Source organism: Phascolarctos cinereus, unplaced genomic scaffold, assembly GCF_003287225.1.
Source record: "Phascolarctos cinereus isolate Bilbo 61053 unplaced genomic scaffold, phaCin_HiC Scaffold_3;HRSCAF=262, whole genome shotgun sequence".
NCBI classification, from domain to species: Eukaryota; Metazoa; Chordata; class Mammalia; order Diprotodontia; family Phascolarctidae; genus Phascolarctos; species Phascolarctos cinereus.
Genome location: NW_027555736.1, coordinates 144,527,075 through 144,554,364, shown reverse-complemented (window position 1 = coordinate 144,554,364; position 27,290 = coordinate 144,527,075). Strand labels below are relative to the sequence as shown.

General features: G+C 43.2%; 1 protein-coding gene across 1 annotated transcript; it reads left to right on the top strand.

Moving 5' to 3' along the window:
- Positions 1-1,087: 1,087 nt before the first annotated feature.
- Positions 1,088-17,106, top strand: UBAP1L (ubiquitin associated protein 1 like). Its single transcript, XM_078151624.1, has 6 exons — positions 1,088-1,265; positions 6,016-6,223; positions 6,362-6,681; positions 9,127-9,336; positions 15,577-15,678; positions 16,972-17,106. Exons 1-6 carry the CDS (start codon positions 1,146-1,148, stop codon positions 17,104-17,106), a joined length of 1,095 nt encoding a protein of 364 aa, XP_078007750.1. The 5' UTR covers positions 1,088-1,145.
- Positions 17,107-27,290: the final 10,184 nt, after the last annotated feature.

The window sequence follows — 27,290 nt, the reverse complement described above, 5'->3', positions numbered from 1 at the left end:
TATTTGCCAGGCACTGTGCTAAGTGCTTTACAATTATTATCACATTTGATCCACACAACAAGGCTGAGGGAGCTATTATTATCCCCATTTTACATATGAGGAGACTGAGGCAAAGAGCGTGACTTGCCTAGGGTCATAAGGCTAGTAAGCATCTGAGGACAGATTTGAACTCAGGATTTCCTGACTCCATATCCTGACTCTAAGCTCATGGCTCTATCCACTGCACCATCTGTATGTAAGGTCCTGTGCTAGATGCTGTGGAGGTGAAGAATACAGGAGCAGAATTAAACATGATCCCTGCCCTCAAGCGGCTGACAGTCTAGTTGGGGAAAGAGAACATAAACACTTGAAAAGGTAGATAGCAACCTAAGATTTAAGAAGGTTCAAAACAACAGTAAAAGGGATAACCATGATGGTGTTTTCTATGTGCCAAAGAGGGGGTACAGACAAGAAGTGCTGTGTAGAAGAGAGCATGAGTACCATGGGCACAGGTATTTAGGGACTGCTTTTGGCAGAGGACAAAGGACCTTGAAGGACACATAGAATTCTAATAGATAGTAGTAGAGAAAGCATCTCATCTGGAAGAAATAGCGTGAACAGAAGGTGGAAAGAGGAAGAGTGAAAGGTGGTTTAGCTCATTAATAAACCATTTTTGGCAGAAGAGGGTCGAAATAGGAGTTTGGGAAATAATAAGGCTAGAAAGGTAGATTGGGGGCCAGCTAGATGTTGGAGACAACAGAGCACCCAGCCTGGAGTTAGGAAAGCCTGAGTCCAAATCCAGCCTCAGTTTACTTATCTGTAAAATGGGGATAACAATAGCACCCACCTCCCAGGGTTGTCATGAGGCTCAAAAAAGATATTTATAAAGTGCTTAGCACAGTACCTGGCACATAGTAAGTTCTATATAAATATGAGCTATTATTATTATTAAGTGAACACTATATAAATATCAGCAGTTTATAGTATAATTGTTGATAACGTAATCCCTGGATTGTTGTTTTTTTCTTCCTTGGGCAGTGCCAGCCTCTTCACCTTTTTCCTTCCTGGGTCTTCCTCCAAATTCCACAATCTGCTGTTCAGAGCCTAAGTGAAGTCTTCTGGATTCCTTTGATCATCTTTGAACTACTGAACAGCAGGGGTCCAGGATGAGTTACCTGGATGGAGTCCCTTTCAGGGTTTCCAAGAGTTTTATGGTAGAATGGGAACCAACCACAGCCTCCAACTTCTGTGTACCTGACTGCAGAGAGCTCCTGCTAGGCTCCATGGTGAGTATGTCTGTCTGCCAGCTCCCTTTTAGTCTGGGACCATGAACACTTGTAGTTGATGGAACGTTAGAGAATCCCAGAATTCCGGTCTTTTGGAGGAAAGCCCATGCTGTCAGAAGTTAACGGTACGTGTGTTCTTATGTGCATAGGGCAAAAATTTTACCAGGTGATTTCATTCCTTTAAGACTGGAAAAAATGAAGCAGTTAGACTAAATAACTTGGTTAGCTTTAAGGGTGGGGTAAACGGACCTCTAGCTATAATTTTGAGGGTCCCCAGGAGTCCTCTGACTAACACCTCTACCTCACCAATATGGTAAACCATTGGCAAGCCATTGGTGGAAGCAGTGAATCCTGAAAGCCTCCATTCAGATTCAACTGTTACCTAAAGTGGAGAACACATTAATCCAGCCCGTACCTTTGAGAATCTCTCAAGTTAAATGTCTTTTGGAGAGAAGGAACTATTTACTTCCTGGACTCCTTTTTCCCAAGAATTCTGCCAGCTCTGTTGCAGTTCTAGATATGGGAAATGAATATAGCTACACCATGGGAATAGAGAGAAGCAGGGTAGAGCATCGGGTAGACCATTAGAGTCAAAGGCTCTGGCTTTGAAATCTGACTTCTAGCCCCCATGTGACCTTAAGAGCAAATCACTTCATCTCTCTGGATCCCACTTTCCTGTTCCGTACAAGGGAGGGTTTAGACTGGTAATCTTTTAGATCCATTTCAGTTCTGACATTCTATAGGAATCAGGTTCTGTGACTGATAGCAGGCTGTATGGCATTATTGAACCACAAGGGGGAGCCTTTGTCCCACGTCTTGGACCTCATTGGGTCTGGACTCATCTCCCAATGAGAGCAACCCTTCCAAATTTCCCTGAGAATTACCCTTAGGGAATCAATCAATCATTCAATCAACAAGTAGTCATTAAGCACCTGTGATGATGCCAGAAACTGGGCTGGACGCTGGGGATTCAAAGACAAATATGAAACCATCCCTTTTCCTGAAGGAGTTTACCCTGTTTCTCTTTCCTCCCCAAATAAAACCCCTTTGGGCTGTCTTCTGGTCGTCATCATCTCATTGTCATCATCATCACTAGTATTTACATTACTGCTTTAAGATTTGTGAAGCACTTTGAATACATCTCATTTTATTTTCACAACGACCCTTGAAAGGTTGTTATTCACTCATTTCAGTCATGTCTGACTTCATGACCCCATTTGTAAATTTGATGGGGTTGAAGAAGCCATCTGGGACTTTAAAAAAATTCTTGGAAAAGATATTGGAGTGGTTTGCCATTTCCTTCTCCATCTCATTTTACAAATAAGGAAACTATGGCAAACAGGGTTAAATGACTTGCCCAGGGTCACACAGCTAGTCTGAGGCTAGATTTGAACTCAGGAAGTCTTTCTGACTCCAGGCCTGGCACTCTATCTACTGCATCACAGTGCTATGATTATCCCCTTTTGACAGATGAAGAAACTGAAGCGGTCACCTTAAGGCAACCGCCTGGTTGCCTTCAAGCTTTCCTTTGGCATTCATTTTACTTATTTTTGTGAGTTTTATTGAGGCCTTTTATTTTTGCATCACAGTCATTTTCTGAGAAAGCTTGCCCCAACCCTACTGCAGCACTGAACCCTCAGTCAGCAAAAAACGACAAACCCAGTGAGCCTATATCTGAGAATATAGGCGGCATTCTGGTCCTATCATCCCTCTCTCTCTACCGGGAGGAGGAAGATATTCGTCATTATCTGGTCTCTCTAACCAAGACTGGTCATTGCAATTACTCGGAATTTCATCCACATTCATTTTAACCAGATTACAGACACATAGAAATGTATGGGGGGCGGGGGGAGGGGAGTCACAGATAGATAGGCATCAACCGAGAGCTCTCCAAGTCCCTCTGACCCAGTCTCAGCTGAGGGGGGCAGTATTACACTGTCCTTCTGAGGCACCAATCAAACTTGTCAACAGAGGAGAATGGAAAATTGGTGATCTGGCCTCCTTTGATTTATTGCTAAATCCATCCAAAAGTTTAGCTTTTTGGGAATAGAAACACAGTGTCCCCAGTGATAGATCAGTGTCTCTGAGAGTCTTCCACCATCTTGTTCTCTTGACCTGGAAGATGGCAACTACCAAGTTATGAGTAAAAGAGAAAAAACCTTTTATCCAGAGATTTATGTACTCAGATGGATCTTAGATTTCATCCAGTAAGAAAAGGGGTAAGTGTCATGTGCCTGAGACTGGAGTTGAACTCACGTCCTCCTGACTCCAAGGCCAGAGCTCTATCCACTGCACCACCTCACTGCCCTGATGTCTTTTTTATATCACCATACTCTCCCACACATACTCCTCTTCCTCCCTCTCCTAAAGAGCCATTTCATCTAACAAATAATATTTTTAAAGGCAGAGAGAGAGAGACAGATAGAGGGAAAAAATCAGCATAACTGATCAGTACACAAAAAAATCCTGAAAAAACCCCACCCCTCCACCCCCACCTCTGCAAAGGGATAGAATAAGTCAATAAATTTAGTATCTTTTTCCATCCTGAAAGGAGGGACTTGGGAAGCATGAGCATAGTAGGTGTCTTATGGATTTAGGAACTAAAGGTAGTGGGGTGGGGGTGGGGATAGGAAAGAGAAATGGAACCTCCAAAGGCAAATTTCAGCAAATTCACAAAATTACATGGAAATTAATTAATTAGTTAAACCCCCTCCTTCAATTTTTTGAAACAAGTTCACAGACCTCAGGTTAAGAACCCCTGTGTTAGAAAGAGAATCTGTGGGATCCCCAGTATATGGGTGGTCTAGGGGGCAGCCATAAGAACAATTCAACCAGAAGCCAAAGAAAGGGGTTCTGGGGCCCAGACAGAAAAAAGTTCTGCTTCTCTTGGGACCTGGGAGACCCAGAGGGTGAGTTCATCCTTGCAGTAACACTGCAATAGCCAGGTCCTTCTCTGGCCTGAAGAGGAAAGTGCCAAGGAGCCCTGGAAACTCCTGTCTGGTGCTCCAAACCTGCGCCACCAGAACTCAGTACAAGCTGTGTATCATCCATACTTCGAACTTCTTCACATGGTAGTAAAGTGTAGTCATGCGCCTGAACTGACTGACTTAAGGATACAGTGGAGGAAGGAATACCACCTCTGGAGAGGAGGAAAGAATGAAGAAAGGTCATAGTCTTCATATCCTCAAGTAGCAACACTGGAGGGGACAGCTAGGTGGTGCAGTGGATAGAGTGCTGGGTTTGGAGTCAGGAAGACCGGAATTCAAATCCAGCTTCAGAAACATGTATGACCTTGGGCAAGTCACTTAACCTCTGTTTGCTACTGGAGAAGGAAATGGCCAAGATAACCCCATGGACAGAGGTCCTGGGGGTCACAAAGAGCAGGACATGCCTGAAATGACTGAACAAAACAAAAGTAATACTGGAACATGACAAACAGGGGCAGAAACTTGTGGCTGAGAACAACCTTTGGTGTGTTCCCTGTTTCATGAGAGGCTGAATTTATACAAAGCTACAGAACAAATATTAAGATGTTTTGGAGACAGAGGACCTGGGTTCAGATTCTGATTCTGCCAATTCTTACCTGGGTGACTTCAGGCAAATTGATGAACTTCTAAGGATTACAGTTTCCTTATCTGTAAAATGAGAGCTTGGAATTAGATGACCTCTAATAATCCCTTCCAGCTCTCAATCTGTGAACCTATGTTCACATGTGAATCTTCCTTTCTGAGTCTCTTTTTGTATGTGTCTATTTCTGTTTTTTCTCTGTGTATCTCTGTGTGAGTACCTCTCAGAGTGTCCCCCATTCATCACTGGTGTGGGACTCTCTTTGTGTGTGTCTCTGCATACATTTTTTTCATGTTTGTCTCTTTCCTACTCCTCTGCCCACCTCAAACTTTGCCCATCTTTTCTTTCCTAACTTGGCTATAATTAGAGTGTGAGGTTGTTGTCTTTTAACATTTTTTAAAAATAGAATTCTATGTACCCTATTCTCAAACTTAAAAGTAAATGAATGGAATGTTTCCTATTTCTCTCTCTCAAAAAGAAAAAGCTGCAAACCACCTAACTAAATTAGTTTCTTTATTACTTTTGCTTATGTAACTCTCAGTTGCTTTTTCTTTTCTTTTTTTATTAGTACCCACTGGGTTGGGTTCTAGGGATATTGGGGCAGAGGGAGAGGAGGAGGAAAGAGGAGAGATATGGTACGTACACACACACACACACACACACACACACACACACACACGAGATACCCTAATGGGTGGACAGCTTACAATTTTCTGAGGGAAGATGAAGCAGGTGATGATGAGACACCCTCCCCCCAAAAAAACCCCCAAACCAGAAGGTCTCTATACCTTTGACCTAAACCACACCACCTTATAAAAGAACTGTCTTTTGTTGTTCAATTGTTTTAGTCATATGTGAATCTTTGTGACCCCATTTGGGTTTTTCTTGTCAAAGATACTGGAGCAGTTTGCCATTTCCTTCTCCAGTTCATTTTACAGATGAGGAAACTGAGACAGACAGGGTTAAGTGACTTGCCCAGGGTCATACACCTAGTAAGTGTCTGAGGTCAGATTCGAATGTAGGTCTTGCTGACTCCAGGCTGGGCGCTCTATCCGCTGTGCCACCTAGCTGCCTCAAAACAACTGGGGAGGGGGGAGTAAAGGGGAGACTTAAAAATGTTTGAAATAATTTTGTCTTTTGGGGTCTTAGATACTGGATCTCACTCTTGCTTTTTCTCCTGTAGCATGATTTTTCCCTGGAGAGAAAGGTGCTTTACTGGTTGGAGGCTGCAACAAGACAAGAGATGAGTTGGGGAAATGAGGCCCCTGGGATGGCCACTGCACCTCCGTGTTGGCTCCTTTTGGTTGACTCATTGGATACATCCAGTGCAGCTGAAGCTGAGCAACAAGAGGACGGAGAGAAAAACTCTACTCAACTTGGGAGCTGGAAATGTGGGGAAGATGGATTCACTGAGGAGGAGGAAGAAGAAGAGGAGGAGGAAGAGCAAGAGGAGGAGGAGGAGGATAGTAGCCCCAAGGAGATGCCATCTCCCAGCTCTTTCCGGGGCCCCAGGCCATTCCTTGAAAAAGGTTATACTAGCTCCCCAGGGTCACCAAGTCTAGGCCATCGGAGGAGGTCTCTAGACATCTTCCACAATGTGAAGAACGAGCTGGAGGGTGTCCGAAGAAGGTTATCATTGCTGCTGCCTCCATTGAGTCGGGCCGCTTCACCCGAGCGCAGACTGGCTGCCAAGTCCTTGGCTCTCTACCACCGATTCAGGAACAACAGGACCATGACCTCTACCGCACCTGTCCTTGACGTGCCTCCCCCGGCACCCCCAACAACGCCTCCAAGACCATCCACAGCCGGCTGTATCCCTCCCATCTGGAGTCACAAGCCCACGGTCCCAGTAAGGCTAGGAGTTGTGGGCTCAGATCCCATATCCACAAAACCTTTCTCACCAGTGCCCTTGACTATCCCATGTCCCCCCACCCCCAAAAAAAACCACCAAGCTTTAACCTGAAGAGAGAGAGAGAGAGAGAGAGAGAGAGAGAGAGAGAGAGAGAGAGAGAGAGAGAGAGAGAGAGAGAGGAGAGAAATAGTGTGGACTGGCAGATCCTGGGGCCTCCCAGAAACAGGGGCTTTACCTGCATTGGCCAGTGCCAGGTCTAATCAATCAGCCAGGCAGGAAACGTTCATTGAACCAATTCAATTCAACAAATATATTAGATGACTGCTATGCACAAGAAAATATTGTGGGTGCAGGAATACTGGAGGGAAGGGAGGGACATAGCATTTACGCATACATACAAGATGCCCTAATGGGTATAGAACTTAAAATATTTTTATGTGGGCATAAAAGCACAGGTGGTAGAGAAAGAAGACAAACACATGGAAAAGGAAGTAGCAATAAGAATGCAGATGTCACAAAGCAGTACGTGGTGACTGCCAAATGGATGGTGCAGACAAGTGAGAAGAGCATTGGATTTAGAGGCAGACAACTTGGGTTCAAGGCCCAGCTCTGCCATCTATTGCCCATGTGACCTGGGACAAGTCATTTAACCTCTCTGAACCTATTTCCTTATCTATAAAATGAGGGCACTGGCCTAAATGTATGGAAGGGCTTTGATTTGGGAAATCTTCAGAGAGGAGGTAGGCTACGAAGGACAAATAGGTTGGTAGTGAGAAATAGTGACAGAGACAGAAGTGGGCTTTCCTACTGATAGCTGAACTGTCAGTAAGTCAATAAGCATTTATTAAGCACCTAATATGTGCCAGGCACACAATATACAGATCCTGTGCTTTAAAATCATAGAATACTACAGAGGGTTGCTGTTGAGTTGTTCCAGGCATGTCTGACTCTCTGTGCCCTCTTTTGGGGATTTGTTGGCAAACATACTGGAGTGGTTTGTCATTTCCTTCTCCAGCTCATTTTACAGATTAGGAAACAGAGGCAAACAGGCTCATGTGACTTGCCCAGGATCACATAGCTAGTAAGTGCCTGAACTCAGGTTTTCCTGACTCCAGGGCTCTGTCCACTGCACCAAACTTAGCTGCTGTGGGGGAAGGATCTTTAAAGTTTATCACAGTCCAACTCCATGTTATAGTTGAAGAAACCATGGTTCAGAGAAGGAGGATTAAGTTGTGTAACTAAAATCACACAGCAAGTTAGTAGGAAAGCCTAGACTAGAGCCTGTCTCCAGACTCCTAGTCTTGCATTTTCTCTGCTACATCATAGAACCATGGCAAGGAAGAGGAGTGGGACAGGTACAGGAAGAATTCCCATCCAGGCCCCAATAGCTAAGTCTGGTTTTCTGGGGCGAGTCTTGGAAGGATGGTTTTCGTTATAGTTACATGTTTCTTTCTCCAGGTGACCTATGGAATAACTAAAAGGAGATTTTCTTTCATCTGGGGGAGAGGGAGATGTTTAAAACAAAACAGACTGAGACTTTCCCAAGCCTTCTGTCTTCTGATTTTTATCAGTTTTGGCCACAGGACTGTTTGAGGTTTCCCAAGCAACATAACAAAGCATATTAGATTCAGTCTGTTTGTTGCAGAAATAAGCTGGCAATACGCTTTTTTAAGAGAATATAATAGGGGAAAAAAGGCTAGTGTAGACAAGAGGGAAAATCCTCTGCCTTTGTGTCCCACTCTTGGAATAGATCAAGTTAAGTCTGCTCGACTTAACTCTAGCTCATGGAGAGAAGAGCACAATCTAATTCAACAAGCATTTATTAACCGCCTACTTCATGCTAGGCACTGTCCGTGGTGCTGGGGGTAGTAAGGTAGAAGTGAAACAGTCCTTACCCTCAAAAAACTTACATAAACAGCATACGCACAGATAAGTCTGCATAATATATATTCAGTGTAAATGCAAAGTAGTTTGTTGCAAGAGGGGACCAGAAAACAATTAGGGGGATCAGGAAAGACCCCAGATAGGAGCTGGCACCCAAACTGTGCTTCACGTGTCCACTGAGATCTGAAGAAAACAGAATTTTAAGATCCAACAGGACCTCCTGTTTCCTCCTTCATTGTGGATTTGCCCATGAGTGATCTCAGTGCACCTTCCCAAAATCTACCCTTTCTTTTTTTTATATAAATTTATTTATTTTTAGTTTTTAACATTTACTTCCACAAGATTTCGAATTCCATATTTTCACCCCATCTTGCCCCTCTCCCACCCCAAGATGGCATGCATTCTGAATACCCCTTCCCCTAGTCTGCCCTCCCTTCTATCTCTCCCCCACCTCCTTTTCTTATCCCCTTCCCCTTCTATTTTCTTGTAGGGCAGGATAGATTTCTGTACCTCATTTCCTGTATTTCATACAAAATCTACACTTTCTTCATATTTCAGTCTCTCAGCCCATACTCCTGCCTCCCACCTTGTCCTGGCACTCCAAGTCCTCTCAGTTCTGATAACAGCCACCCAGATTCCACTGCTGATCTGCTGTCTGCCCTGAGTCAGGAGGAGCGAGACCTCATTGAACCTGTACTGGCTCTAGGGTACCCCCTGCGCAGGGCCGTTCTGGCTCTGCAGAGGACAGGGAGGCAGAGCCTGAGCCAGGTGAGTGATGGAATCCAAATCAAGTAAGTGAGACAGTCTGGAGCAGGCAGATGGTAGAAGGTGGGGCAGGGAAGTGTTGCTTCTAGATGGCTTGAAAAGCCATTTACTTCAATAATTCAATTCAATAAACACTTGTTAAACACTTGCTGTTTGCAAGGCACTAGGTTGGTGTTGGGGATGCAAAAATAAAACCAAAAACAGTACCTGTCTTCAATGACCTGACATTCTACTGGAGGAAGAGGAGAATACAACATAAACACAGAAGGAAATACAAAAGAATTTGATGAGGGAGAAAGCAATAATGATTTGGGAAATCAAGAAAGGGGAGTCACCCCACAGATTCTCTCTATACAGGGTAGCTTATTCATTTTTTTTAAATAGGCAATTGGCATTAAGTGACTTGCCCAGGGTCACACAGCTAGTAAGGGTCAAGTGTTTGGTCTGAGACTGGATTTGAACTCAGATCCTCCTGACTTCAGGGGCACTCTATCCACTGTACCACCTAGCTGTCCCCAGGGTAGCTTATTCAGCTGAAAATAATGATTATTATTTTTTTTGGATTTTTTAAAATAATTTCAGAAAGTAAAAATCCTGATAGTTTTGGAATGTTCAAAACCACCCCTTCCCCCTGCAAAAAAAAAAAGGCAGAATTGCATATTGGCTAGAATTCTAAATTTACAGTCACCAAGTTCTAGGTTCAAATCCTGCTAGAGATCCTTATTAACATTGTCTCTGGGCAAGTCACTTAACCTCTCCAAATCCCATTTTCCTGAAAAATTATTATAGAGCTCCTTGTAGCTTGGGAATTACCTTGTAGAGTTGTTGTAAGGACCAAATGAAATAACATATTCTTGAGGAATTGACTTGATACTATGCATTTTTTAACTTAGCCAAGACATTGTTCCTTATTACTTGTCTGTAAGGGAGTAAGAATTTAAAACACAGACACAAAGTGTTGTTGCTCTGAAGAAGCTCCTTCCTGAGTCAGTCAACTTATCTGGAATCTTTCAAGAAGACAAAAGAAATCATATGATAGCGGTGCAAAGTTATCTGAGAGATGGAGGTACAAAGTTAAGAGATTAATAAAAGAAAAATAAATACACTTTAAAAAAAAAAAAAGAAAGAGGAGAAGAATGGGAGGCAAATCCAAAGAATATTACAGTGAGCCAGGCCAGAGGTGATGAGCTGGCGGCCATGAGAATGGAGAGAAGGCAACAGATACAAGATGTGTTATGGTAGTAGACTCAATAAGGCTTGGCCATTGATTGCATATGGGAAGTAGATAGCTGGGTAGCACGGTTAATAGAGCGCTGGGACTCAGGGAGACTCCTCTTGGTGAGTTCAAATCCAGCCTCAGACACTTACTAGCTGTGTGATCCTAAGCAAGTCACTCAACCCTGTTTGCCTCAGTTTTCTCATCTGTAAAATGAGCTAGAGAAGGAAATGACAAACCACTCCAGTATCTTTGTCAAGAAAACCCTAAATAGGTCACGAAGTCAAGCATGACTGAAATAAAAAAAAAAAAAAAAACCAAAACCCCAACTCATCAATATGGGAAGTGATGGAGAGGAAAGAGTTAAGATGATTGACATTATAGCATTTCCATATACACAATAGAATAGAAAAAGAGGATTGCCCATGAAGTTGCAGACCTCTATTATGTCCAGCTTTCTTTTTAAGTATATAATAAGCTCAACCTGTAGCTTTCAATGCTGTCCACTTATCTGTGCTTCTTTCTGGCCTTCTGCCTTCTTCCTCTGCATTAGTATAAACGTGGGGTCTAGCATATAGGCAGACAGGAAGATACTGTCTAAGCAAGCTAGACTGCCATTGCGCAAGGCACCAGACCCCCATTATATTTGTAAAAAAAAATGCCCCAGTGCTTCTGGGTTTTTTTTCTATCCTTATCACCCTTTCTATACCCCACTGGAAAAAGAGAAAAACAAAGTCCTTGTAGGAGGCAACTAGGTGGTACAGTGGACAGAGTACTGGGACCTGGAATCAGGAAGACTTGAGTTCAAATCCAGCCTCAGCTACTTACTAGCTATGTGGCCTTGGTGAAGCCACTTAACCTCTGTTTGTCTCAATCTCCTCAACTGTATAATGGAGATAATAATAGTACCAGGGTTGTTGTAAGAATCAAATGAAATAATATTTGCAAAGTGCTTAGCACAATGCCTGACATATAGTTGGCATTCTATAAATGCTAGCTATTATTATTATTATTAACAAATATGTGCAAGAACCTTATAAGACAGATCCAACAGCCCGAATGTCTGTGAGAGTCCTGCAAGCAGGTTGTATGGATGTAATTCCAAATCTTTGATAATAGATAAGTCCTGGAACATATCAGAGAGGCTACAAGGTGATTCGTTATGAAGGCCGTTGTTAGGTGAGAGGGGAACATTGACACAGATCTACTTAACCCTTCCTGACCAAAGGGACAGAGAGAACTCAAAGACCTAGTATTTAAAACTTTTTTTAAAAATTGTTCTGGGAATAAGAACAGAGCAATCCAGGCCATAACTTAGGGACAGGGGAAAGGAGAACATTTTGTCTCCAGATTCGGGCCATGATTGTAGAAGGTTCTGCTTAGACTCCAAAAGCCTGTCCAGATGAAATGTCAGAGTCTATGTCCCGCTTCCTTTAGAAGCGATGTGGAGGAGGGCAGGGGAAGATCCGTGAACCTTCATCCCTAGATAAGGGGCCAAGAAATTCAGGCTTTGACAAGTGAAGCCCTGCAAGGGCCAGAAAGAGGAAAGACAGGCAGTAAGCGATGTTCCCTGCAGATAAGACGATGCCAGGGCATCCACCCTGAGGTGGATGGAGGAGAGGGAGGGGACGATGTTCTTTCCATCTTAAGTGTAGCTTGAAGGAATGTGCTGTTACCTCTTTGATCTTGCCAAGCCCATCACACAGTGCTTCTTTTCCCTGACACAGAGTTTATGACTTTTTCAAACTTTTGGAGGAAAGGTGACACTCTGAACCCATTTCCTTTGGAGCCAGCGGGATTCCATCCAAGCTGGTTCCAGGCTGGCTTGGTCTTATGCAGGAGTTGGAGTATGGTTCTGTTTCCCAGGTGACAATGTAATAATAACAACAATAGCTAGCAAATAGATTTCCTTGTCAAGTGACATACCTGACCCTTCTAATGTTTAACTTCTCTGAGCCTCAGTATCCTCATCTGCAAAATGAGGATAATAATGGCATTTCTATAGCTCCTTAAGGTTGGCAACATCTTTTACAAATATTATCTTATTTGGTCCCCACAACCCCGTGAAACGGGTGCCATTATTATCCTGATTTTGCAGATGAGGAAATTGAGTCCCAGAGAGGTTAAACATTAGAGGGACCAGGTATGTCACTTGACAAGGAAATCTATTTTGATAATAAATATGTCTTTCTCCCATCTGTGCAAATGCACTTTAAATACAAATAATTACAAGCAGATGTCCTTTAAGACGTACTGTGACATAACAGATAAAAATGCTGGATTTGAAGTTAGAAAATTTGTATCCCAACTCTGACACTAGCTAGTTTAGGTGTCCCTGGATAAATCACTTAAACTCTCAATCTTAGTTTCTTTATCTGTAAAATGGGATTAATAATAGCTATCATCTCTATTTGAAAGGATTGTTGTGAGGCTCAAATGAGCAAATGCATATAAAGTGGTTTGTAAACTTTAAGTTACTAAGTAAATGTCAGTGATTATTTTTGGCCCCATTATAGTAAGTGGTGAGAGGAGATTCATCCTGGGAGGTGGTACTCAGAGGTTAAACACATCTCTCCCCAGTGTCTTCCCCCCCCCACTCCCCACTCCCCAGACATATATGCACACCTGCATATATGTTTGTGCTTGTGTCTATACATAAGACACAGAGTCTTGCAATAAGGCTTATGGAGGTAGCTAGGTAGAGCAGTGGATTGCTGGGCCTGGAGTTGGGAAGTTACTATTGTTCAGTTGTGACTGACTCTTTGGGACCCCATTTGGGGTTTTCTTGGCAAAGATACTGGAGTGGTTTGCCATTTCCTTCTCCAGCTCATTTTACAAATGAGGAAACTGAGGCAAACAGGGTTAAGTGACTTGCCTAGGGTCACACAGCTAGTAAAGTGTCTGAGGCCAGATTTGAACTTAGGAAGAGGAGTCTTCTTGACTCCAGGCCCAGCACTCTGTGCACTGCACCACTTAGATGCTCAAGAAGACCTGAGTTTAAATCTAGCCTCAGATGCCTATCAACTATGTGACCTGTGGAAGTCCCACCAAATTCCGAAATTCTTTTTTTCTGTGATTGTAAGAAAGGCAGACACACGTATACACATAAAAGTATAACTACCAGATGGTGTATGTCTAACATAACCGTGACAATGTGTGCCAGGTACAAAGCTCTGGTTGATCATCAGGGCTGTAGATGAAAAGACTGAGAGATACTTGGTGCCAGCATGGTCAACTTCTCAGAGGTTTCATGGAGGAGTGGGGAGCTCAGCTGAGCTTTGAAGGATGGATAGGACCCTGATATAGAAAAGAAAAATGGAAGGAAGGGTCTTCTAGATGGGGACACTAGACAGAAAGCAGCCCACTTGGCCAAGGAAAGGAGAGAACACAAGATATGTTTGCATAATAATAATAATTAGTGTTTATAGAACACTTTAAGTTTATATAGAACTTTAAGTGTTTTAAGGCTGTTTATATAACACCCTATATAATGTTTTATAGCACTTTATATAGCACTTTGCAAAGCACTTTACAAATAGTTCATTTTTTCTTCACAACCACCTTGGGAGATAGGTGCTATTAATAGGTAGATGTCATTATTATCTTCATTTTACAGATAAGAGAACTGAGACAGACAGAGATCAAATGACTTGGCCAGGGTCACACAACTAGTAAGTGTTTGAGGCTAGATTTGAACTCTAACTCAGGTCTTCCTAACTCCAGATTCAGCACTGTGCCACTTACCTACCTCTAAGTTTCTCTCTCTCTCTCTCTCTCTCTCTCTCTCTCTCTCTCTCTCTCTCTCTCTCTCTCTCTCTCTCTCTCTTTCTGTCTCTGTCTCTCTCTGTCTCTGTCTCTCTGTCTCTCTCTGTCTCTTTCTCATAGCTCCAAAAATTCAATGAATCTGAGCTTATTCCCCACTAAAAGCTTCCATAGCTTTACCTTGCTTTCTTCAAAAACTGCAGGTCTAGACCAGCAGGAAGGTTATTTCAGCCCATGAGTGGGCTGGAGATTCAGCCTCCCAGCCCTGAGGGTCTGGCCACCCCTACCCCTGTGGAGCTGGAGTAAGGGTCATAGGATCATAGACATAAAGTTGAAAAGGACACACTATAGGCCATTGAGTCCATCTTACAGATGGGGAAACTGAGACCCTTCAAGGTTAAGGACTTGACCAGGGTCTCACAGCTAGTGAATGTGTAAATAAGACAGTATTTGAATCCCCATGCCTCTCTGGTTTCAGTTTCCTACCTGTCTGCCATGCTCCCTCCCTACAGGTGAGGAAAGGTCTCAGACTGACTCAAGGATTAGGACCCTCCTTAATCTGGAGCTCAGCCTGGGCTCTCAGGATCTCTTCCCAAGGGCCAGGAAGGAAAAAGAGGAGGTAGACTGAAGTCTGTGGAGGTTCCAAGAGATTCCCCAAAGGAAGCCTCAATTATAGATAACACCCAGGGATATGCAGGACACACTTTTAAATTTAATCTGAATTGTTAACATTTTCCCCTCACTTTTTTAAGTCTAGACAATTAACAAAATAATAGATCAACCTGGTTTGCATTGATTTTCAATTTCCAAGGTATAAATGTGCATTCTGAAATCTTAAAAATGTATCTGTTCTTCTGAACCAGCAAGAAGTGATTCTAACACACCCCTGGACAGTACTCAGGGATGCCCAGGAGTACTGACCCCTATTCACTTGACCACAGGCTACGTGCTTCTGGGGAGGGGTAGCAAGTTAGAGATGCTAACCCATGAGGAGGTCAGGGCTGCTGAGTTAAGTAGGGGCCAGGACTGTGCAGGCCCAAGAATCCTAGATTCTTGTCCCTGGCTCATTTCCAACAACATTTCTCCATGAACCAAATCCTTCCCCTTCCAGAAGAATCCTCCCCCTACCTTCCTCTTATCCTCCCCCTTTCCCCACCTCCAACTCAGCCATCCCCTTACTCTTCCTCATTATCCCCAACCACCCCCAATAACCTATTTTGGGTCCTCTAACCATTCCCTTCTCTGTCTCTTGCCTTCTGCTGTAGTTTCTCAGCTACCTCAGTACATGTGATCGACTGGTCAAGCAGGGCTATTCCGAGAGCCTGGTGGAGGAGTCCATGGAGATGTTTCAGTACTCGGAGAGCAAGGTCAGGCCAGGCTCAGGTGCTCAGCACAGAGCTCTATACCTAGACCCCAGCCCCTAAACCTGCCTTTGAGGCCAGCCTATGCATTCCTCATTCTGCTTCTCCACTCCAACTCCCACCACCTCACGGTTCTCTTTGGCGAGAAAGGCCCTGCTGAAGTCTGAGCTTGTGAGGTTTCATGTCCAGAGTTGAGGGAACATCTGAGACTATGGCAATCCTGGAACAGCTCAGCCCAGGCAGGATTCCATGAGGTACAGAGGAAGCCAGTGGGTCAGAGCAGAAGGAGGAGGAGGGGTGAACCCAGGGGACAGAGTCAAGAGGGACCAGAAGGCAGTGATGAGGGAGCAAAGAAAGATGTTAGAGTTGGAAGGAGCTTAGAGGAAGGGGTGACGGAATGTGAGAGGATGAGTTTTACAGATGGAAGCCTATAAGGGAGAGGCAATGTAGCCCAGCGGGAAGAGCAATATACTTAGAGTCCAGTTCCTCTGAAGTCCCTCTCAAAGGATCTGTTTTCCTTCCTTCTCTATCCTCAGCAAGGGTTGAACTGTCCCCCCCCCCCATCCCTGCCCAGTACCTCTGCACCCATGGTCAGACTGTACTTGGTGCCACTGCCTTCCTGACCCCGCTCAACTGTAAAAATATTCCAAGTGAAAATATTCCTACTTATGGCTTTGCCTGACCTGTTGGAGTTAGCAACCTAAATCAACTTTTATTCTCAATCCTCAGGAGGAGGCAAAAAGAAAGAGGGTGGCAAGGAGCAGACAGAAGGATGACAGCAGAGAAGAGGGTGATGGAAGGAGACATAAATGAAAATGGAAGACAAAAGGTCAAGTGGAGGAAGGAGAGAGAGAGAAGCAGAGATGAATGACCAAAGGCCAGGTGGAAGGAGAAGAGGGCTAGGGTCAGAGTAGGGGGCAGAGAGAAGAGCAGTCAGGACTTTTTTTCCCCCCAAGGAAGGCTATTGCTTATTTGCTCCTTGATGGGAATGAGAAGATGGAATCTTGCTATGTGAGAGATGGATTTTAGCTATTCCTATGTACCTTCTTTTAGTCTAGGAAAGCCAAATCTTTGCAAGTCTCCAGGGATCTGGGGCAACATCTGTGTCCAGTGACAGGACACCTCTTCCCTGACTAGTGGCCAAGTCTGTACTGTTTCTGTCCCCATCAAAGACAGTCTGTTCCAGATGGACTGTGGGGAGAAGCAGCAGTTGCTCTGGCCTCCTGTGTTGGAGTGTATTGCTTCATATCCTGGAGCTGGGACCCACCAATCTTTTCTTCTTTCTCTCCGGTATCACAGGCATCGGAATTTCTGCATCTCTGGGAGCAGTTCAGTGACATGGGCTTCCAACAAGACAGGATCAAGGAGGTCCTCCTGCTTCATGAGAATCACCGGGAGCATGCTCTGGAGGAGCTCATGACTCGAGCCCAGTGAGGTGTCACACTAAGACTGTCACCCTGATGGACTCTGGGGGGAAAAGGGATTCCTCACTGGGTAATTAGTGAACCCCTAGCCAGGAGCAGAAGAAGTAGGGCTTCTCCATTTCAGAAGTGCATCTCCTGAGCCTGGGAGTTTTGACCCAATGTGTGAGGGTGGGCTTGGCCAATCTAGGTGTCTGCCCAATCTTGACATGATCCCAGAGTTAGAAACAAGTCCACTGTCATAAACGCTTGTGCAAACCTTGGAAGGGCTCTAACCTCTCAAGACAGCATGATAGAGTAGAAACGGGTCTGGCATCAGAAGACTTTGCTATTTATTACCCATGTTACCATGAACCTCTTAACCTCAGTGGGTCTCAGTTTACTCTTCTATAAAATGGGGATGCTAATATACAACTGCTTACCTCACAGAGCTTTTCTGAGAATCAAAGGAAATTGTACAGGTCCAGTGATTTGCAAACTTCAAAGCTCTAAAATGTAATTATCACCCATCTGGAAAGTTCGCTGGATTTCTGAGGTAGGAGAGATCTTAGAAATCCACTTAGTCAAACCTCTTCATTTCACTAATGAGGAAACTGAGGACCAGAGGGGTAAAATAAACTCAGGTTCAGGTTCTGTTCAACTCCAAGTGTTTTTAATCAACTTCTTCACAGGATCATAGAGCAAGAAGGGGCTTCAGAGATCACCTAAACCAGCAGACTCTGGGCCATGGGCCTTGGCTGGCTTCCACCTATTTTTGTACATATAGCAAGCTAAGAATGGTTTTTGCATTTTAAAATAAAGGTTTGTTGTATTTTTAAATGTGAAAACTATTCTTAGCCCATGGGCTATACAAAAACAGGCCTATGGCCTTCTACAGAATGTCATGTCAAGTCAACAGAAATTTATTAAGAACCTATTATGTGCTGGGCACTTGGGATACAAAGAAAGGCAACAGCAACAAAAATAGTCCCATCTCTCAAGGAAGTCACAGTCTCAGCAAAGAGATAATAACACGCAAACAACTGTGTACAAACAAGATAGAGACCAAGTAAATTGAAACTGATTTTAGATGGAAGGTACTAGCATTAAGGGGGATTGGGAAAGGCTTGCAGAAGGTAGGGTTTTAGCTGGAACTTGAAAGAATCTAGAGAAACCCAGAAGCAGAAACAAGGAGGGAAAAATTTCCAGGCAAGGACAGCCAGTGAAAATGCCAGGAGTGGGCAGCTAACTGGAGCAGTAGATAGAACACCAGCCCTGGAGTCAGAAGGACCTGAGTTCAAATCCTACCTCGAACACTTACTAGCTGTGTGCCCCTGGGCAAGTCACTTAACCCTGGTTGCCTTTCCCCCCAAAAAAAGAGAAAGAAAAAAAGAAAGAAAAGAAAAAAGAAAAAAGAAAAGAAAAGAAAAAGAAAAGAAAAGAAAAGAAAAGAAAAGAAAAGAAAAGAAAAGAAAGGAAAAGAAAAGAAAGGAAAAGAAAAGAAAGGAAAAGAAAAGATTTAGACCCAGAGCAGTGGCTGCTTCCTGAGCTCTCTGCCCACAGACTGAGAGGGAATCGGGTTGCTGATCAGAGGGGGATTTCAGGGATCTCTTTGCTGGTGCTGAGGCAGGATTCTCTTGCTTTGCCCATGCTTGGATCTGGGTCATAGTTCTGGGTGGTGGTCCTGGGGTGAGGAGGAGTCTGGCATGGTGGAGCTTGTAGTGGCAGGTGCTTAATAAATACTTGTTGATTCAATAATCGGTGGATTGAATGCCAGCTTTGGAGCCCACTATTTTTCCTTTGATACATACTGTGTAACTTCAAGCAAATTTAACTTCTCTGTGTCCCAGTTATCTTCTTAAGACTAAGTTACAGACCAGTTGCTGATCTGCATCTGAGGCAACTAGGTCCCTAAAATGATGAAATTATAGATCCAGACCCCAGGCCCTACCTCCAACCAAAAAATGAAAAAGAGAAGCTGGAAGAAAATTAATCAAAAGGCTACTTTTCTTTTCTTTCTTTTTTTTTTTGACTAGGCAATGGGGTTAAGTGACTTGCCCAGGGTCACACAGCTAGAAAGTGTTATGTGTCTGAGGTCACATTTGAACTCAGGTCCTCCAGAATCCAGGGCTGGTGCTGTATCCACTGCGCCACCTAGCTGCCCCAAAAGGCTGTTTTTCAATTGAACAAACATTTTACCCAACTAAAACCTTCTCTTGTGACTTTTTTGTTCAGGATACGCTAACAAACACTTCCATTGAACTAAATTGATGTAAAAAGGGAACTTCAATAACTTGAAAAGGAAAACATTTTGGCTTAAAATTATTTCATTTTTTGAAGTAAGTTTTTTATTGATATCTTCTGTTTCGTACATCATCATAATCATTCCAAGTATCCCTCCTTCCTTCTTCCCGGAGAGCCATCCCATATAATAAATAGTATTTTTTAGAAAGAAAATAAAATCAATATAACTGATTGATATGTTGAAAAAGTCCTCTAACTCTTATTTGGTTAAGAATACACCTTTTATAGCTAGGAGAAGTATAGGATCTATTTCTTTTCTAACTTTTTTCTAGTATGATCTTTAATATTATGATTTCTTATCCATTTAGAGGTACAGCTAAGTGCCTCAGTGGAGAGAATGCCATCTTTGAAGTCAGGAGGACCTGAGTCCAAGGAAGGGAGCGGCAGACCCCTCCAGTATCTTCACTAAGAAAACCTCCCCTGGGATTACGAAGAGTGGAACACAACTAATTGACAAAACAACAAGAAGCCATTTAGAATGTTTTGTGGAATGTGGTGTAAGGTGTTGGTATAAGCCTAATTTCTGCCAGACTGCTTTCCAGTTTTTCCAGCAGTTTTTATCAAACATGGTTTTTTTTCCTGGTTAATTTATGTTTTGTCCTTTCTCGAACACTAGGTTATTGAATTGTTTCTGAAACTCCCTTGACTAGTCCGTTCTATTGATCTAGCTCTCTCTATTTTTTTTAAGGCAATTGGGGTTAAGTGACTTGCCCAGGGTCACACAGCTAGTAAGTGTCAAGTGTTAGGTCTGAGGCTGGATTTGAAGTCAGGTCCTCCTGACTTCAGGGCTGGTGCTTAGCTCTCTATTCTTTAACCAATACAAGATAGCTTTGATGACTGCTGCTTTGTAATTTGAGGTCTGAAAGTACTATGCCCCTTCTTCTTTTCATTATTTGCCTTGACATTATAGATCTTATGTTTTTCCAAATGAATTTTTTTATTCTGTTTCATTTTTATTCTGAACTTAACAAACACCAAGACGAGCATTTCCATCTACATAGAACAACAGAAAAGAAGTTTACTCAAGCAGCCACCAATGTCTAATATGTAAAGCTCACTGTTCCTTGGAGTACACTACAGAATATGTTATTTTTAAAGCTATCCTGATTTTCTGGGCTCCCTACTGACCTGCCTTCTGTTCTCTCATTTGCATTTTTAAAAAATGCATCAATGACCCTATTTTCTTACTTTTCTTCTTTTTTCCATTTTGATAGCTCAATCTCTTTTCGTTGTTCAGTTGTTTCAGTCATGTCTGACTCTTCATGACCCCATTTGGGGTTTCCTTGGCAAAGATACTGGAGTGGTTTGCCATTTCCTTCTGCAGTTTCTTTTTTTACAGATAAAGAACTGAGGCAAACAGGGTTAAGTGACTTGCCCAGGATCACACAGCTAGTAACTGTCTGAGGCTAGTTTGAACTTAGGAATTGAGTCTTCCTGACTCCAGGCCTAGCGTTCTACCCACTGTGCCACCTAGCTGTCCAATTCCATCTCTAGCCCTCCTCTAAAAGGAAACAGATATATTTGAGAATTGCTGTTCAAACTAGCTGTGTGACCCTGCACAGTCCTTTAATTTTTGACTTTCATCTTCCTCCCTTGTAAAATAGGATTAATAATAGCACCTCCTTACAAGGCTGTTGTGAGGGTCAAATGAGGCATTCTGGGTAAAGCACTCTGCAAACCTTGAAGTGATATGTAAATGTTAGCTATTCCTAATAATAATAAAATGGAAATAAATAATGATCATATGACCAGCTTCATTGGATTGTTGTGGGAAGGAGTATGGTACACTGAAAGTCCATTGGAAGGTTCACTAGCTTCAAAGCCCACCACGTATGCTTCTTAGCTGTGCAATCTTGGGCAAATCATTTTCCTTCCCCGGGCCTCAGTTTCCTCACCTGTAAAATGAAGAGTTGGAATGGATGGTTTCTGAGGTCCCTAGTTCTGGGTGTGTGATCCTATGAAAAGCACTTCAAAAAAACCTTCAAAGTCCTGTTATTATTATGAACTCTTGAAGAAGATTGTGGTTACACTTTACTCATTCAGCAGCTATGTATAGGGCAACTTTTTGTAATCATAATAATACTGCAATGCTTTGAAAGGTCTGTAGTCTCATTTGAATAGGTGCCTCTCTCTACTCCAGCCCTCATGGCTTTGTGGATGGCTTCATAAGTTTCTTTGGCCAAAATAATTTATTGTTGTTCAGTCGTTTTCTGTTGTGTCCAATTCTTCGTGTTCCCTTCTGGGGTTTTCTTGGCAAAGATACTAGAGCGGCTTGCCATTTCCTTCTCCTATTCATTTTACAGATGAGGAAATTGAGGCAAACAGGGTTAAGGGACTTGACCAGGGTCACACAGGTAGTGTCTGAGGCTGGATTTGAACTCAGGTCCTCCTGACTCCAGAGCTGGTGCTCTATCCACTTCTCCATTTAGCTGACCTAAAATAATTTTTGAAAAAATGAGAAAAATAATTCATTACCTCAGGATCCCACCTTCTGGCAAGGAGCCTTTCTGAGCTTCACTGGTTGAATCATCAGAGAATGGGCATAAGATGATAGGTTCAGAGATCTGGAGTTGGAAAGGAACATGGAAGACATGACATCCACCTCCTTTGTTTTACAGATGAAGAAACTGGGGCCTAGGGAAGTTAGGAGACCTACCCTAAATCACACAAGTAGTGTTAGAGGTGGGATTTGTCATTGTTGTTTTTCATTTTTATTGATAGCTTTTGTCTTTGCATCACCTGCATTTCCCAGTGTAGTCCTCCCTCTCCCTCTCCTGGACAGCTATCTTTTATTTTATTTTTCAAATTAAATTTTATTTTATTTTTAGTTCTGAATTCTCTCCCTCCCCCCTTTTCCACTCGCTGAGAAGGCAAAAAAAAAAAACCACCACCAAAACCCATTTCAAATATGTATAGTCATGCCAAACAAATTCCCTTATTACCCTTGTCCAAGAAGAAAAAGAATGAGGAGGAGGAGGAAGGAGGGAGGAGGAAGGAAAGAAGGAAGAAAGGAAGGAAGGAAGGAAGGAAGGAAGGAAGGAAGGAAGGAAGGAAGGAAGGAAGGAAGAAAAGAAAGAGAAGAAAATATGCTTCAGTTCTGAGTCCACCAGCTCTCTATCTAGAGGTATATGATAGCATGTTTCATCCTTTAGAACACTGGTTGGTCATTGGATTCAGAATTAGCTTTCATAATTAAAAAAAAGAGAGAGAGAGAGAGAGAGAAAACATTTAACCAAAACTAGCCAACACATTAAAAAAAACTGGCATTACCAGCAGTGTTCCACATCCATAGTCCCACGCATCTGCAAAGAAGGGAAGGCTAGCCTTCAGAGACAGGATTTGAACCCAGTTCATCAGTGTCCAGAGCTCTCCACTTACGATCTTTCCGGTACACTGTGCTATCTCACTCACCAGTTAGGCCACTGCTAAAAGCCTTTCCAGCTTAGTACCACCTGCCAGAGTTTAAGCTCAGTCATCAGAGCTTTCAAAACCCCAGCATCATTTCCTTCCCACAATGAGGCAGCCAGTAGGATTTTAGTATAGCAATAATCATTGTAAGAGCAGCTAGAATTTCCATAATACTTAAAGCTTTGCAAAATGCTTTGCATTATTATCTCACTTGACCCTAAAGACAGCTGTGAGAGGTAGGTACCAGGTACTATTCCCATTTTACAGATGGTAAAACTGAAGCTAAGACTCAGAGTCTCACAGCTGAGGCAGGATTTGAACCACAGCCTTCCTAACTCCAAATACCATGTTTTAGCCACTAGTGATTTTTCTGTGCCCTGCACATACATGAAAACACTGTGTAAAAGGTTTACTGAGAGGGACACAAAAATATACCAGACACAATCTCTACTCTAAAGGACTTTGCAGTCTAATTAGGGAGATAGGTATGGCCTCCCTGAGTTGCCATTGAGATATGAAAGATAATAGCTGTACAGAGAGTTTGGGAGCTTCTGATAGACTGAGCTTATGCTCAGGGATCTTGGGTAAGTCACCTAACCCCACGGGCCTCACTTCTTTTATCTATACAATGAGGAGATTAGCCTGTAAGGTCCTTTCCATCTCCAGATCTCTGATCCTATAATCTTATAACCATCCTCTGACAATCCACTGAGCTAAGCTCAGAAAGGCTGATTGCCAGAAGTTTGACTGTAGAGTAATAAATGTTTTTTGGCCACAGATAACTTAGGAAACCATTCCTAAGGTCTACATTATATACTTGAAGAATGCTGGAAAGGCTCTGCTGCCCCCAAATATCTGTCCTCCAGTAGAATGCCGATGATACCTGTGATAAATACTATGATCCCTCCTGAGGGGATTTCTAATTAAAAAAAGGGCCATGGGGGAAAAAGACAATGCTTAACCAAAAGGAATTAATCACTAATGGTAAAATTTCAGTCATCAGCCAGGAAAATAATTGGAAAGGGTGGGAGGAATGGGAAGAAGCCTTTCTGGTAACTTTCGTATCCCACTCTATAAGTGGTCATCTATTCTGCTTGTATGTAGGTAAGAACCTAGGAGTAGCCACCACCCAAAGTGATGGATCTGAGCAAACTCATCAATGAAGGGAATCTCTAGCCAAGGCAATCTAAATGACTCCCTACTCTCTGACACATAGTCCAATGACACTCCCTGGAATGCTTTTGCTTCACTTAAATAAATATACTTCTGGGGCTTGTCTGTTGGATCTCTGGGTTTACTTCGGAAGGCCTCCGCTGTGTCCCCACACTGGCTTCTGAGCCAAACCCTCCTCTTTGTTCTGGCCTCCTACATCCTGGGGCACCTAAGTTGGGACAGAGTGTTCCAAGCCTGCAGCCTGGTTTACGGGGAGCAGGGCCAGGCCTTGGCAATGCTGGGAAGTTGGCAAAGCCTGTCCTTAAGCTCGCTCTCACCTCCCATTACAGCTTCTCCTTCCCACCCCCAGAGCTTTCTTCATCTCAATACTCTCCCTCACACTAAGGAAGTAGACAGAATGTAGGATTTCAATTTGGCAGGGATTTTGGACATCATTTAGTCCAATCTCCTCTCCCTTCCCATTATATAGATGAGAAAATTGAGGCTTAGGAAGACAAAGTGACATCTCCAGGACCAAAGAACTAATAAGTGTCAGGAGCAGGATTCAAAAGCTAGACTTCTGGCTTCCAATCTTTCCATTACAGAGGTGTAATTCTTCAAGAACGTTTGTGTTTTTTTAAATCGCCTTTGGGGAGAAGAACATATAGGTTCCTCCATTCCTTGAATGAGTGTGAAGTATGGGATCTACTGTTGATATGTTGGTTAATCTTGCTGAAATGCTTTCTTTTCCTCTTTGTTACAAGGGATTGCTGAAGGGGGAGGAAGAAGGATGTGGTAGTGAATAAAGAAGTGAGAGTGATATAAAAACAAAAGATATTAATTAAAAACATTTTTGAAGAGGACCCTCAGGGAGATGGAAACCTTTATTCCAAAGGAATGATATAGTAAAAGTAGAATTTCAGGCATCAGTGGCAATCTAGTGGGGGATAGATATTTTGGGCTATGGAGCCTTTCCAGCATTCCTCAAACATATAATGTAGGCAAACAACCTCCTACTTTGTCTGCATGCAAGGGGCAGCTTTGCCAGGCAGTTTAATGCTTCAGGAAGTTAATGGTAGGAGAACCAGAACTTATTTTTGTTTAATCATGTGTGACTCTTTGTGACCCCATTTGGGATTTTCTTGGCAAAGATACTGGAGTGATTTGCCATTTCCTTCCCCAGCTCATTTTCCAGATAAGGAAATAGAGGCAAACAGGGTTAAGTGACTTGCCCAGGATCATGTAGATAGTAAGTGTCCAAGGCTAGATTTGAACTCCGATCCTACTGACTCCCAGCCTGGCTCTCCATCTGCTCTACCATGTAGCTGCCCAGAGCCAGAACTAACACTGGGTGAATGGGGCTTTTTTCCAGGGTGCTGACATCCAGTGAGGGGTATTTTCTCTCTGAAGTAACATCTATCCCTGAACTTCCCTCTTGGCCCTCCACCTGAACTAATTTGTTTATGATAATTATGTCACAACGACCCCCAGGTTGCCGCCTCCTTCTCTCCCTGCCCCCTCCCAGTCCTTACAGGGACCATTTTTTCATATCTAACTCTTTTTGCCCCATTTGACTAAGAATGTCTAGTTATACTTTTTGCTAAATACAAATGTTTGTTGAGTTGGACTGAATAGAAGATGTAGTTCCTTTGCTAAAGGTGTTGACCCTAGTTGGGGAGAAGAAGCCACTACCCATGAAGCAATTAACCAATATCTAAGAAAACATGTAACTGAGAGTTAGACTCGCAGCTACAGATCTAGAGGGTAGCCCAGAGGCCACCTAGCCCAGCTCATTTTACGGATGAGGCCAATGTGATAGAGTAGAAAAGTATTGGACTTGGACCTCAGAAGACCCGGATTGAAATCCTGACTCTACTACTTCTTGATGCTGTGACCACAGGAAAAACCATCTAACCTCTGAGGGCCTCAGTCTCCTCATCTGTCAAACAAGGGAATTAGATTTGATGATCTTTAACTAAAGTCCCCTCAAAGTCTGACTTCCCAGTGATTTTGATATACTTTAATGGATAGATCAAGATGATAGGTGCAGAAGAGACAAAGGGAGTGTTATTTGCACTGTTATATTTCCACTGGTGGATAGAGCGCTGGGCCTGAGTCATCTTCCTGATTTCAAATCTAGCTTCAGACACTCACTAGTGACCCTGGGCAGGTCACTTCACCTTGTTTGCCTCAGTTTCCTCATCTATAAAATGGGCTAGAGAAGGAAATGACAAACCACTCCAATATGTTTGCCAAGAAAACTCCAAATGGGATTACAGAGAATTGGACATGACTGAAAATGACTGAACATGTCTTTCCTCAAAGCTGTCTCCATTTCCATCCTGCCAAACCCTTCCTTCCTCCTCCTCCACACTCATCAAGCCAGTCTTCCTCAACAGCTTTTGTCACATAAATCCCTAGTTAGCTCGCTCTCCCTCGCCAGTGTGTGATTTTGATTTGCTCCCCTGGGCTCTTATTTCTGAACACGTCCTTATAAGGAGACCCCACTTGGGAGACCAACGTTTTGCATCTTCTTGGCTGTGGCCAAAGTGATGTCATCTCATTTTTTAAAGCTTGAAATTTTTAACCTTTGATTAAAATAAAAATAAAGGTTTCCAGTCCAAGTTGAGTCATAGATGGAGTGAGAGGCCTTGGAGAGTGAGAGGTAAGAGTGGGAGATAAGGGCTGGATCCAATGTAGAGTTCTGAAGAGTAACCCCAGATGACTGGTGGATCAAGTCTTGTAAAAAGATGCTCTTGACCAGATGATATAGGACTGAATTGTATATAGGTCTATCTGGGTGCTGCCCTTCTGGAAACAAACGACAGAGTAGGAGAAGGGCAACTCACATAAAGTAAAGTAGGAGGGACTGCCCTCTGGGGACAGAGAGACTAGCCTAGTACATAGACCACTGGATTTAGAATCAACGTTCTGGGTTCAAATTACACTCTCACAGCTTATCAACTGTGTGACCTTGTGTTTATTATGCTCCTGCTGCTTGTTAACGGTGTGACCTTCTTTTCTCTGGGTCTCATTTTCTTTAATCCATAAAATGAATACATTGGACCAGATCAGGGGTGGGGAACCTTTGGCCTCAAGGCCACATGTGGCCTTGGGTGTGGCCTTTCAACTGAGTCCAAATTTTACAGAACAAATCTTTTCATTAAGGGGATTTGTTCTGTGAAATTTACATTCAGTCAAAGGGCCGCACCTGAGGACCTAGAGGACCACCAGTGGCCTTGAGGCCAAAGGTTCCCCACCCCTGCTCCTAGTCCAACACTCTAATTTGACAAAAGAGTAAACTGAGGCTACAGGTTTCCCCCCCCCCCCGGTAGATCTTCTAACTCTAAATCC

Bases quoted from the DNA above. Each gene is read 5' to 3' on its own strand.
- UBAP1L (XM_078151624.1), top strand. From the start codon at position 1,146: ATGAGTTACCTGGATGGAGTCCCTTTCAGGGTTTCCAAGAGTTTTATG. The intron at 6,682-9,126 runs GTAAGGCTAGGA...TTCATATTTCAG, and splicing joins GTCACAAGCCCACGGTCCCA to TCTCTCAGCCCATACTCCTG. The intron at 15,679-16,971 runs GTCAGGCCAGGC...CCGGTATCACAG, and splicing joins TTCAGTACTCGGAGAGCAAG to GCATCGGAATTTCTGCATCT.